This window comes from Balaenoptera musculus, chromosome 20 (assembly GCF_009873245.2).
Source record: "Balaenoptera musculus isolate JJ_BM4_2016_0621 chromosome 20, mBalMus1.pri.v3, whole genome shotgun sequence".
Lineage (NCBI taxonomy): Eukaryota > Metazoa > Chordata > Mammalia > Artiodactyla > Balaenopteridae > Balaenoptera > Balaenoptera musculus.
In genome coordinates, this window is record NC_045804.1 from 9,390,607 (window position 1) to 9,407,299 (window position 16,693).

Consider the following 16,693-nt stretch of genomic DNA (forward strand, 5'->3'; position numbering starts at 1 on the left):
CTGCTCGTCACCGTCTATCCAGGTCTGGGAAGATGGTGGTGGGGTAGATGTGAAGGCCCAGAGGCACCAGCCCACCCAGGGCCACTGCTTCCTCCCCCACCCCTGCTCCCCTCTTCCCTGGAGTGGCACCCCATCTCCTGGTGGCCCAGTCCTCGGGCTCCACTGCTCACCTGTCACCGTCCCGCTCACCTGGAGGACTCTGGGCCCCACCTGGCCAGCACCCCCTCATTAATCCTTACCTGCAACTATGATGTCTGGAATTCCTCCCTGCCGAGTCAGCCTGAGGCCCCTGGAGAACCACCCCCCACCCCCCACTCCCCACCCACACACCCACACAGAGAGCCATCCCAGTTTGGACGCTCTGAACCATTTCCGGAAAGAATTGGATTAAACTCTGCCCCCTGCCGGTCACCCTGGGAACTTCGTTTCTGTCTGCACACCATCTTGGAGCCTGGAAGTTGGCCCTACATGGCCCTGGGGCCGGGCCCAGCTCGGGAAAAACTGGGAGGGGCGGTGGTCTCGACCACATCCCAGGCTTAGCTCCAGAGAGGAGGAAAGAGTGACAGGCCATGCAGGGAGGGGTCCAGGCTGTGGCCTGGGGTTTGAGTAGAATGGGGGAGAAGAGAGGAGGTGCGTAGGAGCCTGGGTCTTGGGCAGGTGGGGCCCAGACGGCGTCTGGCGGGGCTTCCTGGAGGAGGAGGCGGGAGTGCAGGGGCAAAGAATGGATGGAGCAGAGGGGCGGGCCCTCCTTGCGACCCTCTCTTCCTGGGGACTCTCTGGCCCCTTTCCAGTCGCCCTGCGGACCAGCATAGCAGAGGGACGAGACCCCGGCCGAGAGGTGGGCTGGACAATGAGCCCGCGGCCGCTGGACGGATGTCGGCCGCTGGAAGCGCAGGCCGGGCTGTCAGGGAACCCCTGCCGCTCCTGCACCGCCGCTCGCCTTGGGCGTACTTTGCCTTCGGTCCCTGGGGCGGCGCTGGCCACGCCCCTGGGGAGGAGCCGGGCCGGGGGCAAGGCGGCGGGCTGGCTCCTCAGCAGTCCGCGGCTGCGGCGGCGGCGGCGGCGGCGGCGGCGGCGACGGCGACATGGAGAGCGGGGCCTACGGCGCGGCCAAGGCGGGCGGCTCCTTCGACCTGCGGCGCTTCCTGACGCAGCCGCAGGTGGTGGTGCGCGCCGTGTGCTTGGTGAGCCGGGGTGCGGGGCCTCGGGGACCCGACTTCTTCGCCAGGCCGGGGGGAAGGGGGGCCGCCGCGAGCCTGAGAGCGCGACAGGTGGTGGCGGCCGAGGCCCGGGGGTGGGAGCGGCGCGCGTGGGGCGGGCGAGCGGGGCCCGGAACCCTCCAGCCCCTCACCCCCCTGGGCCCCGCCGCCCCCAGAACCTGGGTCCCGCCACCCCCCACCTCCCAGCCCGGGCGCGGAATGGCCGGGCGGCACCGCGGGGAGCAGGCCCGTCGCCTTGCTGGCAGTGGGAGGAGTTTGAGGCGGCTCCAGGACAGGTGGCCGGCACGCCGCGACTCCCAGCCTGGGGGAATTCATCAGGAAGGGGCTTTCCGAAGCCACGTGGGGTGCGGGGGGTTGGGGGGCAGCCTGGCGCCCTGAAATAGAGTCTCTCTTCCACTCAAGAGCAGCCCATGGGTCTGCTTCCCCATCCAAGATCAGGTGAACCCAGGGTGTTGTCCTCCTTGTGAGCTGGATGAGCGCTCCAGTACCAGGTTACTGGGGGTGGGGCGTTGGTGGGAGGTCCTATGCTCTTGGACAACCAGAGCCCAAAGCTGGACAAGGTGTTAGCCAGCCCGCAGGCAGAGGGCTGGGCATGCGGCGCCCACACCACACCTGCCCCTGCCTGGGACTGGAGCCCTACGAGTTGCCCTGGTGGCACCCTCACCCCCGCTCTGCCTGACTGTGGGGTCTGACCCCAGGAGCAGATGCCCACGTTTCAGGATGGCAGTGCCAGGAGTCAGGCTGGCACACTGCTCCCAGCATCCGGAGTTCCGGCTTCATCTCCAGCTGGGGGTGGGGTTTGTGACTGCCACCTCCAGAGCCTATTGAGAGGGCCTTGTGCAGGCAGGCAGGGCAGGCTGGGGAGAGGCCTGGGCCCGTCCCAGAGGGAGCCAGGCGTCCAGACTGTCCCGGGTCTGCTGACATAAGGCAGGGATGAGCGGTGGCCTTTCAGTTTGGGGCGGAGAGAGGTGACGTGAGGCCTTTCGCAAGGGCCTGGATCCCCTCCCAGAGTTCTGGCTGGTACACCCCCTCGACCCCCACCCCAGTACATCCAGGGGTCTGAGTGCAGAGCTATGTCCACAGGCTTGCTGGGCAGACCAGCCTGAGGTGCCCTGTGTGGGTAGGACCCACTATGAGCGGGAGGCCAGCTGGGGTTCCCTGGGAGGGCAGGGGCCAGGATGCCAAAGAGGCCAGAATTCCTTGTAGGAAAAAAGCTGGCCAAACTGGGGAGCCCAGCAGGGAAGAGTTGGAGGGGGCTCCAGGAAGTGGGGGCCTGGGGACACTATTTCAGCTCGGAGGCATGGCTCTCCTGAGGTGGGAGGAGTCCTCCGTCACTGGGTGTTTAGGCAGAGGCTGGGTGCTGTAGAGGTGAGTCAGACAGGTGATGGGGGTGACACTCCAAGCTTGGGTTTCTATGACTTTGTGACCCATCCTGTTTAAAACTCACTGAAAGTGGGAGTGGTTTAGGTTGGGCGATTGCCCTTCATCTTCAAGTACCTAACCACCAGTACCCATCCTCCAGGCAGACAGCTGGGCGGGCAGTCCCCTCCCAGGAGATCCCCCTCCACTCCCCACCATCCCCAGTCCAGGAATCCCCGGCCATGCCCCTTGTGACTTGTGACTGGTGTCTGGAGATAGCCCAGGAGAAGGGAGAGGGAGGGACTCGCTCCCCAAGTTCAGGAGGGGCTGGGACACCAACCTCCAGCAGGGGGAACAGCAAGAGCAGAGGCCAGCGTCCAACACCCATCAGGGTCCCACTCTGTGTGCCACCTGGGGGGTTTGTCCCACGAGGGTAGCAGTCACTCAGCCCTTCCCCTGCCTCCCCCTCAGGTCTTCGCCTTGATCGTGTTCTCATGCATCTTCGGTGAGGGCTACAGCAACACCCACAGCTCCAAACAGCAGTACTGCGTGTTCAACCTCAACGAGGACGCGTGCCGCTTCGGCAGCGCCATCGGGGTGCTGGCCTTCCTGGCCTCGGCCTTCTTCCTCGTGGTTGACGTCTATTTCCCCCAGATCAGCAACGCCACTGACCGCAAGTACCTGGTCATCAGCGACCTGCTCTTCTCAGGTATCTGCCGGCTGCACCTCCATTTGATCTTGGGGTGAACAGGAGTGGCAGTGGTCCCAAGAGCTCTAGAGTGCTGTGACTGCAGGGCTTGGGAGGGGTGGGAGCAGCCCCAGGTCCCCAGACCTCCCCAGCAGACAGGCTGGCACGCAAGGATTTCTCACCGTCTGCTGAAACCCGCCGGAGCTGAGTGGGACTTGGAGCAAGGACTCCCAGGATGGCATCCTGTCCCCACCCTGGCTTCTGCATGAGTGCCCTTTACACCCCCGGAGGCTTCTCCCTCCCAGGAGGTGCCTGCCCTCCTGCCTCCTCCGTGGAGCTAACCCTGCCCTCCTGGCCTTCTCCCCAGCTCTCTGGACCTTCCTGTGGTTTGTTGGCTTCTGCTTCCTTGCCAATCAATGGGCAGCCACTGAGCCGGAATATGTGCTGGTGGGAGCCGACTCAGCCCGGGCGGCCATCACCTTCAGCTTCTTTTCTGTCTTCTCCTGGGTAAGTGGACCAGGACGGGCCAGGGTCTTGGTGTCTTTGGTGAAGGGTGGTGGAGGGCTGAGGAACCCAAACCTCGGGGCTCCCTGCAGGGCGTGCTGGCCTCCTTGGCCTACCAGCGCTACAAGGCCGGAGTGGACGACTTCATCCAGAACTATGTGGACCCCGCTCTGGACCCCAGCACGGCCTACGCCTCCTACCCAGGCGCGCCTGCGGACAGCTACCAGCAGCCGCCCTTCACCCAGAGCGCCGAGACCACAGAGGGCTACCAGCCGCCCCCCGTGTACTGAGCTGCAGCCGGGGTTGGTAAGGGGAGGAGGGAGGGCGCCTGGGGGGCCTCCCCTCTTCCCGGACTCCTCCCCCGAGGCTGGTCTCCCAGAGCTGCCGGCCCCTCTCGATCCACCTGGCGCCTGTCCGAGCTGACACACCGCCTGGAGAGAGAGCCCCTGCCTCCTCGTCCTGGCTGCTGGCCTCAGAGCCTCGGCCTGTGCCCCACGGGGCTTCACCCACCACTCCTCGAGGGCATTTTTTTAGGGAAGGGTTTTTGCTTAGACAGGTTTTGTCATTGCTTTTAATGATCCCCAGCCCCGCCTGGAGTAGCTCCAAGGGTCCGACGTGCTGGTTTGACACGTGCCTTAGCTTCTCCCCAGCCTGAAGGAGCCGGGCCGCGTGCAGGCCTCAGTGGCCGCCGCCATCTGGGGGTCTCTGCCAAAGATGAGGCTGTGGGGCCTTCCCCCTGCTCTGCTGCTGGCGCTGGGCTGGGGCTCCTTTCCTCCTCACTCAGGTTCATTCTGCCCCCAGCCCCCTGCCCTCTGCCTGCTCTGCGAGCGGCAGCCCATGCTCACTGCTGAAGTGTCTGCTTGCTTGGATCTGGGCTCACGACTCTGTGCCAGTGCCTCTGGGTCACCTTCCTGACAGCCTAGGGGCAGGGCTGGTGCCGCGCCCCCGCCCCCGCCCCCGCCCCCGCCCCCGCCCCCCCCCCCCAAGCAGCACTGTCTCTGCTCCCACCCCTTGGCCGCAGGAAGGGGCTTTGCCTGATGACAACACCCAGCTTTATGTAAATACCCCACCACTGTTAGCTGGGAGGTATGGGGCACACCCACAGCCCACAGGCTGCTCTGAATGTATTGCAGAGCCTTGGGGGAAGACGCACTGCACCCTTGGATTCTGTTAGACTAATTTTGGAGATGGAATAAATGTTTTTCTCATTCATAATCTCCATTGTCATGGGTGGGGCCTCTGTCTAGGGGTAGGAGGAAGAGAAATTCCACCCTGAGGTACACCCTCTGGCCGCGGTCTTAGGAACCTGTATTTTGAACAGAGTTGTGGCAGTCTGGCCCTCCAGCGTGCCTAGCAGCTCCCTGCCACACACCCCCACCGACCCAGGGTCTCATTGCTCACGCTGCCCTCCATCAGCATCTTAAAATAGCAACTGTGCTCAGCCTGTAAACAACATGGCTTTTCTGGGCCGCCTTGCCAGGGTCCCGGCGTGCCCCTGGAGGGCCCTCTGCTTCCCGTAGACAGGGCTCAGCACCTCTGCAGCCTGTCCGGGACACACACGGGGCCGGCCTGAGCGCCCAGCCCGCCCCAGGGAACAAGCCCGGCTCAGGCAGGAGGCCAGGGCCCGCAAGGCAACTCGGGGCTTCCCCTTTTGAGCCCAGACAGGGAGCTGTCAAAAGTGGGCCCCAACAGTTTCAAAATCCTGAGCAAAAACTAATAGGGTTTGGGAATTACTGTCTCACCACTGTACTGCACCTCTGTAACCTGGGACCAACCGCGAGCAAAGGGGAGGGAGAAGCTGGGGCGAGGGTGGGGAACCCGGACCCCATCTGCACGGGGCACACCTACAGCCCAGGCTCACGCCACCCACACCCGACCTAGAGCACTCTTGCCTCCATGTAAGCTGCCCACAGTGTATTTTCTGAGGCATAGCAGAGCTGGTCTTCTTGGCTCCTGAACTGTCAAGTGTCTGTTTCACAAACAAAACCTGACCTCACAGCCCCATCTGGCAGCACAGACCAAAGCTTCATCTTTCCAACCTGGGTCCCAGGCTCCTTCATCCACCCATCTTGACCTGAAACCTGCCCAAACAGAAGAGCAGGCAAACATTCCTCTCAGGACACGCTTCACGATCATTTCTCAGTTAAAAAGCGTTGTGGCTAAGAGATCAGTAGTACTAGAAAATGATTTGAAAAGAAATCCCCACACCTAAATCAGGTCAGAGCTGTCTACAGTGAGACCAGGGGAATCCCAGACAGTTAAAGAGAAATACGCTTTCATCATCAACCAGTAAATTTTAATATTATTAATTTCACACACTAAAAGAGAAAAATCACAGCCCCTGCCTTGAAAGAAAGACAAGCCCCTGGGATCTGAGCCCCAGCAGGGTGTCACCCACATGGAAGAAACTGTAATTCTGGAGAAAATGATCGCCAGAGCAGGAAGGGCTTTCGGCCCAAAGGGAAGTAAGAGAGAACAACTCCAGCCATCTTCAGAGGGGCCAGGGGCCCGTCCCAGGCAGGGGGACTAAAGTCTTTGCACGAGAGGAGGCTTGGTGCTGAGCCAGAGGTGCTGGTGCTCTGACTTCCCAGTGAGAACAGAAACTCAACAGCAAAAGCCACAAAGGGGAAAGCAGGCAGGAGCGCCGATGTCACAGGAGCTTGCGCCTCCGGCCTCACCCCTTGGAGAGGGAGGGACTCAGGTCAGCAGTGGGCAGACCCCGCGCCGGCCTGGGGTGGGTTGTGAGTAGCCCGGGAAGGGAACTGAGAGAAGCCGGCGGGCAGGCAAGGAGGGCAGTGTGATGTGCAGACTACCGGCCCGTGGCCCTTGGCCGGGGAAAGGGCGCTGGTGAAACCTCACCCCCCAACCCCCGCTTCCTCCTCCGAGAAGGCTGGGCAGCACGCAGGGGGCAGGCGTCTGCCAGGGGGCAGCAGCAGGCACGGGAGCAGGTGACCGGTCCGCCCCCGTCCTGGGTGTGGGGCCTGTGCCTCAGTTGGCCGGGCTGCACTGCAGGATCTGGTGAGGAGCAAATAGCTTCCTGGCTCCCGGGGCCTCCCCGGGCTTTCCCAGCACCGGGCAGTTCTCTTTGTTCTCTTTGCTGTCCAGCCCGGCAGGCTGAACCGAAGCCTTCTTGAAGTAGCAGAGGCGGCACACGGAGTGGTACTTGTCTGCTCCTCCGATCACCTCGACCTGGCCGTGGGACATGAAGCGCCTGGACTGAGCGGGGACACAGCACCACCCCCTCCCCTCCACCCCTCAGAGAAGGCAGGAGGGGCCACCTCTTTCTCCACGCCCAGCCTCTTGGTGTAGGCGGCCTCTCGGAAGCACTCCATGCACACCGCCGTCAGCTTCACCACACTCTCGGCCAGGGGCACCAGGTTCAGGATGGTCCCGAACGCCTGTATTCCCATGGAAAGACTGGTGTGCGCTTACCTCACCGGGTGGGCTTTTCCTTGAAACCCTCTGATTCACAACCCTGAAGCCAGGAGACTAGGCCCTGACCTTGCTTTCCCCCAGAGCACCAGCCCCCGCAGCAGGCGGCCTAGTCTGGGGCGAACCAGGGAGCTGGGTCTGGCTCACCTGAGCGCCTGCGCTCTGGCATGGTCTGGTCATCCAGGGCGCGGTGAGCTGTCCGTCTGTGCACAGCCCAGGCCCCTTCCTCCCTCCTGGGTCCCATCCCGAGACCTGGACCAGACGCCTTACCTTCCTCTGGAAGGTCCCATCCAGTGCAGCCACAATGACAGTCTTCCCGGCATTGGCCATGGTCTCGCTGAACTCCACGATGTCGGGGAACTGGAAAGGGTGAGAGGAGGAGTGAGCTTCCGCCCTGGGCAGCAGCCTCCAGGAGCCACGACCACGTGGCCGGACCCAGCAGCTGTGGCCACCCAGATTGGCGTGGAGCGCGAGAATAGGGTGGCCCCAGCCCCCCCACCCGGCACGCAGCCTGCACGTCCGCAGCAGCCCTAGTCGCTCCACCATCCTGCCAGCTTTCCATGGCAGAACCAGGCCATGGCCTTAGAACCAGCAGAGAACCACTCCAGGCCAAGCGCCCGGAACCGTCACCAGAAGAGGCAGTCTGCTACCGCAGTGGTCAAAAGCCCAGACCAGAGGCTGCCTTGGGCTTGAACCATGGTCTTGGTTGGACCCATTAGCTGTGACCTTGGCAATGACTTTATGTTTCTGAGCCCAAGTAAAGGCAAGGAAGGCCCTTGGTGGTGTTCAAGGATTAAGGACCCTCGAATAATTTATGACATATGCTATTTGGCTGAGAGGGAGGCTCTGTGTGTTGGCCTTTTTTAAAAACATAATGTGCTGTGTGACGCCTTGAGAAGGGATGAGGGTTCCACTGGCCACTTACAGAGCAGGATGGCACAGCACACCCTTCTAAATACAGGGCCTGCAGAAAGGTCACTTACTTGGTAAGTCCAATTTCATTTCAGTGGCCCAGGGTGAGGCTGCTACTTCAATTCTTTGGTGAACTTTCACTGGTCAATCATGTATCTAGATTGGTCTTTGGGTTGGGTGAAGTGGGGAGTTCTTGTGTTTGGGCAGAGGGTCTCTCTCCAAGCCGCTCATGGAGGTGCAAAGTTACCAAGACCTGAGGGCTCAGCAAGACGAGGACCAGGAGAGGGGTTAGAAAACCTGGATCAGTTCCAGCGGGATTTACCAAAGGCAGATCTGACGGCCTCTGCAGGGCTGCCGAGCCTGAGCTACGGAAACAGCACCTCCACCCAGAGGCTCCAGCCTGGCTGCAGGTGAGGCCCCTCTTCTTCTCTAGAGGACTCATCACAGGTCACAGAAATGCAGCCCCCAGCCTGCAAGGAGCTGTCAGCCAGTGCCTTCCACCCCTACCCCCATTGTCACAAACAAGATGGTTTCCAGACATTGCCAGATATCCCCCAGGTAGGGGCTGCGGGCAAAACCGCCCTGGGATGAGCACCCCTTGCGTCTCACTCTCCCTGTCAAGCCCTCATCAGGTGTGGGTCCTTCCACACCAGGGTTTGGGGACCTCTCGGGGTCCTCGGTCTTGCCCGCTGCAGCGATGCCCACCATCAGAGACTTCAGTTCTTCCACTTAAACTTTGTCCCCTGTTCACATGCCACCCCGCCCCCCCCCAAACACTGAACCCTGGGCCCCCAGCTGGGGTTCCTGAATGATCAAAGGTAAGGTCAGAGCTGCCCGCAACATCCCAGAATGCCCACTGGTAACCAACCACGTTACTGACGTTTGTTTTTATTGCCATTAAATTTTTTAGGTTATGTTATGGGTTGAATTGTGTCCCTTCCCACCCCCCAAATCCATATGTAGAAACCCTCACCCCCAATACCTCAGAACCTTATTTGGAGAGAGGATCTTTGCAGAGGTATCCAGTTATAAAGTAGGTCAGTAGGGTCACACTCCAGTATGACTGGTGTCCTTGTAAAAAGGGGAAGTGTGGACACAGAGGGGGACAGACACAGGGAGCAGATGGCCGCCTGCACGCCAAGGGGACAGGACTGGAACAGATCCTCCCTCACGGCCTCAGGGGCTCCCAGCCTCCAGAGCTGTGGGAAGTAAATGTCTGTGGTTTAAACCGCCCAGTCCATGGTACGTGTCACAGCAGCCATAGACTCTAATACAGGTTGCATTCAAAGCAGAACTTCAGAGGACTTAATAAACGTAGGGTTTTCTTGGTAGACAAAAATGATTGCCACACGGGATCCAGGTAGAAAAGTAACAGGAGGGGTTTCTTGATGGTGACAAGTCTACCCATTTGGTTCACCTGCCGATCCAGCACCTGGGCTGACCTGCCGTGAGCCGCTTCCTGAACAAGGTCTGATGAGGGGAGAGGACCGAACGGGGAGCTCAGGAAGCCAAGAAGTAGTTTCACCCTCGTCCTTATCTTGCCGAGAGGTGGCGCCCTCGTGATGCACGAGGGAAGCACCCCGGCCCTGCTCCGGTGGAGGCCCTGCTTCCTGGCAGCCAGGCTGGTGTTGAAGGCGCAAAGGCCGCAGAGGACGGGAACAAAGGATGTGACAGTGAAACATTCAACCGCTCCACCATGAATGGTAAAGACTAAATGAGAGGCACAGACCAAATCCAGAGGCAAATAAACAGGGAAGAAATATTTACAGCATGTGACAAACTGGCACCGATTACGTCATGTCCCATGGAGGAAAGATAAACCAAGAGAAGGAGGCAATTTACAAAAGGAGAAACAGGGAAGATGATGTCAGCCGCCAGAGTAACAAAAGAGGCAGTTGGAACAGGATGTGTGTATGCAGCCGCCGCCACCCTGCCCTCGCCTCCGGGGGATTTCCGCGAAGACCCGGATGCCTCTCCCCAGCCCTCCCCCCTCCCCCCCCCCCCCCCCCCCCCCCCCCCCGCCCAGCAGAGGAGACGCCCCGGGTGGCTTCCAGGCTCTCCCGGGGTTAACGCCAACGTCTTTCCCTCTGACCTGGCCAAAGCCCCTGGCCTCCTGGCTGCTCCTGAGACACGCCCAGAAGCACACTCCTGCCTGGGAACCTTCACCCCGCTTTCCTTTTGGCCCCTTTCTGACCGGCCCCATAAAGCATCATCCCCACCTTAGCTCCACCCCCTCATGGTGCCTTTCTCCCCCGGCTGCCACCACCTTTTACATATTCCTCTCCCCCAACTAGAATGTAAGTGCAAGGGCGAGACCCTGGCTGTATCCCCAACACCTAGAGCATTGCTGCTACATGGCGCAAGCTCAGAAAACACTTACTGAATGAATGAGATCGGTCCCTTGACCAGTGATTCTACTTAGTAGATAAACCCCAATACACCAGACGATAGCCAGGATGTCCGCACACAGCGTCCATCACAGCCTGTAAGTACCACACCCAAGGGGCCAGCTCATGTAAGACATGGTACATTCATAAGGATAGGTATTTGCTGATGAGGAAAACATGGTCACAACACGTGATATGAGCCTGATCTATAAATACGAACTTCCGGCAAGGCCATTCTGTGACTGTGATAGTCAAGACAAAACCAGACCCCTCCTAGGGAATTCCCTGGTGGTCCCAGTGGTCTCCGCGCTCTCACTGCTGAGGGCCCAGGTTCAATCCCTGGTCAGGGAACTAAGGTCCCGCAGGCCGTGTGGACCCCTCCAGAAGCATGTCTGAGTACGGACAGAACGTGAACATCGCCTAGGCTACGGTGTACCAAATGTCCCCTCTCCTGGCTAAAGGCGTCACTGCTGCTGCTTCGGCCTCCTTCTGGTCCACCCACCCTATAGGTGAGGTTTAAGATGCTGGTCAGAATCATCTCCCTTCCCAGGACACCGAATCAAGAGCCAAGCAGCCCCCATCCTAATAACCAAGCCCTCTCTAATTAAGCCCCTCACCTACACCGTCCAGTTCCCATGCCAGGTGTCTCCCTGCAACAACAATCCCAAGTTGTTCAGTCCTGGTGGTCTCTGGACAGAAGATGTCGGCAGTAAATTATGGACTTCCTTCTTGTGTGTAGTCCTAACTTTTCCTAGATTACCCCTCTTATTACTGTCATAAAACAGAGATAAGACCAGGGACTTCCCTGGTGGTCCAGTGGTTAAGACTCCATGCTCCCAGTGAAGGGGGCCTGGGTTCAATCCCTGGTCAGGGAACTGGATCCCACATGCTGCAACTAAAGATCCCGCATGCTGCAACGAAGATCCCATGTGCTGCAACTAAGACCCAGCATAGTCAAAAAAAAAAAAAAAAAAAAAGAAACAGAGGTAAGAGCAGCACTCGGGGTGACACTGTGAGGCTGGCATAACCAGGATCCAGCTGCCCACCTACCACCGCACCCTCAGCTTATAGCGCGGGGTCTTCAGATGTACCCCTCTCCAAGGGAAGGATGAAGGGAGGGAGAGGGAGAGGCAGTCCTTTTGTCAGGCCCCATGTTGAGAGGCAACCGAGGCAGCCACCCTTGGGCCCCAGAACTTCTTGCAGAGCAAGACCCACAGGGGTGAGGGCAAAACAGAAGATTGGTGATGTTTCTGCAGTAGGTGTAATAAACACTTGTTATGGGAACTCGAGTTTGACTTGCTGGCCAGGGAGGAAGTAGCCATAGAAACAGGGAACAGAACTGTGGGGCAGGGACTTCCCCGGTGGCGCAGTGGTTAAGAATCCGCCTGCCAATGCAGGGGACACAGGTTCGATCCCCGGTCCGGGAAGATCCCTCATGCTGCAGAGCAGCTAAGCCCGTGCGCCACAACTACTGAGCCTGCGCTCTAGAGCCCATGCTCCGCAGCAAGAGAAGCCACTGCAATGAGAAGCCCACGCACCACGATGAAGGGTAGCCCCTGCTCTCCGCAACTAGAGAAAGCCCGCGCAACAACAAAGACGTAAAACAGCCAAAAAATAAATAAATTAAATCAAAAAAAAGAAGCGGACTTCCCTGGTGGTGCAGTGGTTAAGAATCTGCCTGCCAGTGCAGGGGACACGGGTTCGAGCCCTGGTCCGGGAAGATCCCACATGCCACGGAGCAACTAAGCCTGTGCGCCACAACTACTGAGCCTGCGCTCTAGAGCCCACAAGCCACAACTACTGAGCCTGCGAGCCACAACTACTGAGGCCCGTGCACCTAGAGCCCGTGCTCCGCAACAAGAGAAGCCACAGCAATGAGAAGCCCGTGCACCACAACGAAGAGTAGCCCCCACTCGCCGCAACTAGAGAAAGTCCGTGCACAGCAACGAAGACCCAATGCAGCCAAAAATTAATTAATTAATTAATTAATTTTTTTAAAAAAAGCAACAATGAGCTAAACAGAACCAAACCCTCCCTATACACCAGTGTTGAGAAATCAAATTTTTTGTTTACTGTAAAAATTTTTTTTTAATATATATAGTTTATTTATTTATGTTTGGCCGCGTTGGGTCTTCGTTGCTGCGCACGGGCTTTCTCTAGTTGCAGCGAGTGAGGGCCACTCTTTGTTGCGGTGCGCAGGCTTCTCACTGCGGTGGCTTCTCTTGTTGTGGAGCACGGGCTCTAGGCGCACAGGCTTCAGTAGTTGTGGCGCATGGGCTTAGTTGCTCCATGGCACGTGGGATCTTCCTGGACCCGGGCTTGAACCCGTGCCGCCTGAATTGGCAGGAGGATTCTTAACCACTGTGCTACCAGGGAAGTCCTGTAAATTTTCTTTTTTTTTTTTAAAGTGATCTTTTTTTTTTTTTTTAATTTTATTTATTTATTTATTTTTGGCTGCGTTGGTCTTCATTGCCACTAGTGGGCTTTCTCTAGTTGTGGCGAGCGGGGGCTACTCTTCCTTGTGGTGCGTGGGCTTCTCATTGCAGTGGCTTCTCTTGTTGCGGAGCACAGGCTCTAGGTGCACAGGCTTCAGTAGTTGCAGCACGTGGGCTCAGTAGTTGTGGCTCGTGGGCTCTAGAGTGCAGGCTCAGTAGTTGTGGCACACGGGCTTAGTTGCTCCGCGGCATGTGGGATCTTCCCGGACCAGGGCTTGAACCCGTGTCTCCTGCATTGGCAGGCGGATTCTTAACCACTGCACCACCAGGGAAGTCCCTAAATTTTTTTTTTTTTAAGGTACAATAAATTCCATATAACAGTAACACAGAAAGCAGTAAAGGGAATTCAAAGGGTATTCAGACACTAGTTAAAGCAAGTTAAGTTAACAATGTTTACCTTATAAAAATATCAGAAATTGAACCAATAACCTCCAAATTAGCAGAGGAAAAAGGGGGACAGTTGAGTTCACAGGGAGAGTGCTATCAGGACAAGTCAACTTACAAACTGCCCTTCGTCGATGCCTATAACAGCCACGCCCAGGGCCTCCTGGGCCACGTCCCGGAGCACGCAGGCTGGCAGGGCCTCCATGGTGTTCCTGGGGACAGAAAGCCAGAGCATGAGCAAGGCAAGGAAGCCCGAGGAGACGAGGAACCAGAATGAGGGGCCAGGGAACCGGTCTCATGACCACCCGCTACCTGCAAAGCAGGCTGAGATGTCTGCCCAGAGCTTTGAGAAGTTAGCACCTGTGGGAAGACATCTGGGGAGAAGAGTAAAGGTCTTTGTTTGGAAAACCAGTTATTCAACAAGAGCTATTTCACTTCACGCTTTGGACTGGAAATTGGCAGTGCCCAGTGTAAAGCTCAACCCAGATGCAAAGCTCTTCTCTGCTCTGCTTAATGTGTGTGTGTGTGTGTGCACGCACGCATGTGTGTGTGTGTGTGGTGGGGTGCAGACAGGGTTACTTCATCAGGTACAGTGCCTGGGGCCCATGATGCTTTGGGGATGAATGAAACATTTTAATTTCTTTTAAAAATCAGAATAAATGTAACTCAGTCAGGATTATCTTTGTCTTTATATCAATGCAGTCATAAAGTATAATTTTTTATTTTTTTCTTTATAGAGGAAGGGGTCCATGAAGGCAGAAAGTCCCCAGGGCCCATGAAAGTCCTACCATGGCTCCGGGCAGACCATTAGCACCAGAATCTAAGACTCGGAGCCCCGTGCCCCAGCAGAGATAAGCCACGAACACCAACAAGCAGTGCAGTGACCTAGAATTCCTTCCGTTTGACTCCTCTGGCTGATTAAAGGATTTCTCAGAGATCATAGAGCTATTAACTGGCAGAGTCAGGATTCAAATCCGCATTCATACTGCTGCCTCGTGTGTCCTGAGGGGAGATTCCTACCCAGCAGAGTCTGAAAGTGAAAGGCCCTGTGTGTGGGAGTGTTCCAGTGCTGGGGGCTCAGGTAGATGATGAATCTGGAAGATGAGAAAAGTGTCTCAGGCTCCAAAACATCAGGCCCTAAATGCTGTACGGAATGGCAGGAGTGGTACAAAATTTAACCTCCCAACCTCAGGCTGCAGACTGAAATGTCCACAGGACACAGGCAGATCAACATAAAAGGGGGATGCACAAAGGCCACGAGACAGGGAGTCGGCGAGGACAAGCCACTAAAAACTTAAATAAAATTCAGCCTGCAGGTCAACAAAACCAGTCTGCAACCTCCACATAGGTCAAGAGCAGGGTTTCTCAACCTTGGCCAGACATTACTGACATTTGGGGCTGGATCATTCTTTGTTATGGGGCTGTCTGTGCATTGTAGGATGTTTAGCGGCATTCCTGCCCTTTACCCACTAGTTGCCATCAAGCCCTTACCTCCTCCTGTTGTGAAAACTAAAAAACGTCTCCAGACATTGCAAATAGACTCTAGCGGGCAAAATCACGTCCCGTTAGGAACCACTGGGCTAGAGCCCCAAGAAAGGCCAAGTTCTAGGGTACCTTGCCAAGCAACCTGGAAAGTTTGCAGATTTGAAGGGTTCGCTGCCCGGCATCAGCATTATTAACCATCCTCTCTAACGAGTTCTGACAGTATGTTCTGTGACTCGTCACTGGGCTTCTCACAAAAGGTGTGAGGACAGGACAGAAGGGGCAGGGACTGACCGGTCATGCGTGGAGAAGTTGCTGCTGTAACGCGTGTCTTTGGCATATTTGATCACCAGGCACTTGTACTGGGCAATCTGGAAGCGACGGACGCGTCTCATCAGCTCGGTACTGCAAGGTAAGGCCCATGCATAAGTGTGGGCAAGGAAGACCCCATTAGCACAAGTCGGGCTCCCTACCGCCTTCTAGGGGTATACAGCCTGAGCCCCACCAATGGATGGGAAGGCTGCAGGGCAGAGCGTGGGGAGGACCAGTGAGGACAGAAAGGGCCCACACAGAGAGTTCAGTCTAGACCCAGGAGGGAGGAGCATATCTGGGGCTGGTAGTCATTCTCTATGGGGAGGGTGGCAAAGAAGGGCCCTCAGGTGATTCAGGGAAGGGCTGGAGGAGTGATTTTGTCGGGGGCAAAGCAAAGACCACATGCAGAGGAGAGGGGTTCAGATTCCATTCCAAAGTAATCTCACCCCACAGTTCTTCACATAGCCTGAACTAACTTCACAGAACCTTTTGGTGCAACAAGGGAAGCGCTTTGTCTCTGAGTCCAAGAGCCCACCCTGAGCCCACCCTGAGCCTCACCATCGTGGGCAAGGGATTTGAGCTGGAGTGATCCCCCAGCGCCGTATAGGAAGGGGGGCCAGGGGAGTTACTCGGGGCTCACTGGGATTGGTTCTATCACTTCAGGGAAGCAAAGGCGCCAGCGCTTGACTCTTCAGTGTGGAGAGTGACTACGCTCCTGGGCCATCTAAGGAAACAGTCACGCTGGAAGGAAGCCACACATACTGCAGGGCGCACAGGGCCTGGCCACCGTAGACGCACCCTTCAGAGAAGGCTTTAGTGAGGGGCTAAACGGTGAGCAGCTGTGACCAGCTCCCGGAAGGAGCGGTGGTTGAATGATCCCAAGGGGAAGAGGTTTCGACCCGGACGGGAAGGGGAGGAGCGCCTCTTCCGGGAGGATCCCACGGAGGAGAGGCGTCCTGGGCACGAACGCGGGGGGTCGGGCAGTGGGGGTTGCTCTAGAGGCGGGGCTCTGAGAGGGGCGGCAGGCTCGGGGTCGGGGGGCGTCAGGGGAGGAGGACGGGGTCCCGGGGATTGGAGGAGAAGCAGGGAAGTGGAGGAGGAGGTCCCGGCCCACCCCCGTCCCGCGAGGCCATTACCTTTTTCCTGAGAACATGGGTCCGAGAATCACCTAGGAGAGAAGGAGAGGTCACTGGGTCCCGGTGCGCACAGACACCCGGGCCCCGATCACGACTCCGACCCCGACCCCGACCCCGACCCCGACCCCGCCCCGCGGCCCGCACCTGGATCTGCCCCCGGGTCTTGCTGGGGGAGCCGGGCAGCACGGTGGGCAGGTTGATGCAGCTCATGGTGCCTTCAGGGAGATCACAAATCGAGGAACCTCCGCCGCCGCCGCCCTGCAGGCTCGCGCCGGTTCCCGCGCCGTGCTTCTTCATCCCCGGCGCGCGGGCCAATCGGGAGCCGGCGCCGCCGGCCCGGAGCCAATCAGCGTGCGGCTGTGGGACCGGCGGGAGATTTGAC

General features: G+C 58.1%; 2 protein-coding genes across 5 annotated transcripts; one reads left to right on the top strand and one right to left on the bottom strand.

The window, feature by feature from the left end:
- The first annotated feature begins 706 nt into the window (after nt 1–706).
- Nucleotides 707–6,964, top strand: SYNGR2 (synaptogyrin 2). Of its 4 annotated transcripts, none has more exons than XM_036835367.1 (5): nt 707–1,184; nt 3,051–3,084; nt 3,234–3,288; nt 3,635–3,774; nt 3,864–4,986. In XM_036835367.1, exons 1-5 carry the CDS (start codon nt 722–724, stop codon nt 4,192–4,194), a joined length of 1,023 nt encoding a protein of 340 aa, XP_036691262.1. In that variant the 5' UTR covers nt 707–721; the 3' UTR covers nt 4,195–4,986. The 4 variants fall into 4 exon arrangements, with proteins under 4 accessions (XP_036691262.1, XP_036691264.1, XP_036691265.1 ...); XM_036835369.1 differs by adding an exon at nt 6,877–6,964 and having other exon boundaries at nt 1,018–1,184; nt 3,051–3,288; nt 3,864–4,077; XM_036835370.1 differs by having other exon boundaries at nt 1,018–1,184; nt 3,051–3,288; nt 3,864–4,077; nt 4,357–4,986.
- On the bottom strand, nt 5,131–16,667 carry TK1 (thymidine kinase 1). The gene is made up of 7 exons (XM_036835373.1): nt 16,456–16,667; nt 16,312–16,343; nt 15,158–15,268; nt 13,500–13,593; nt 7,474–7,563; nt 7,050–7,169; nt 5,131–6,960 (listed from the first exon to the last, which is right to left on the bottom strand). Exons 1-7 carry the CDS (start codon nt 16,606–16,608, stop codon nt 6,760–6,762), a joined length of 801 nt encoding a protein of 266 aa, XP_036691268.1. The 5' UTR covers nt 16,609–16,667; the 3' UTR covers nt 5,131–6,759.
- Between the last annotated feature and the right edge of the window lie 26 nt (nt 16,668–16,693).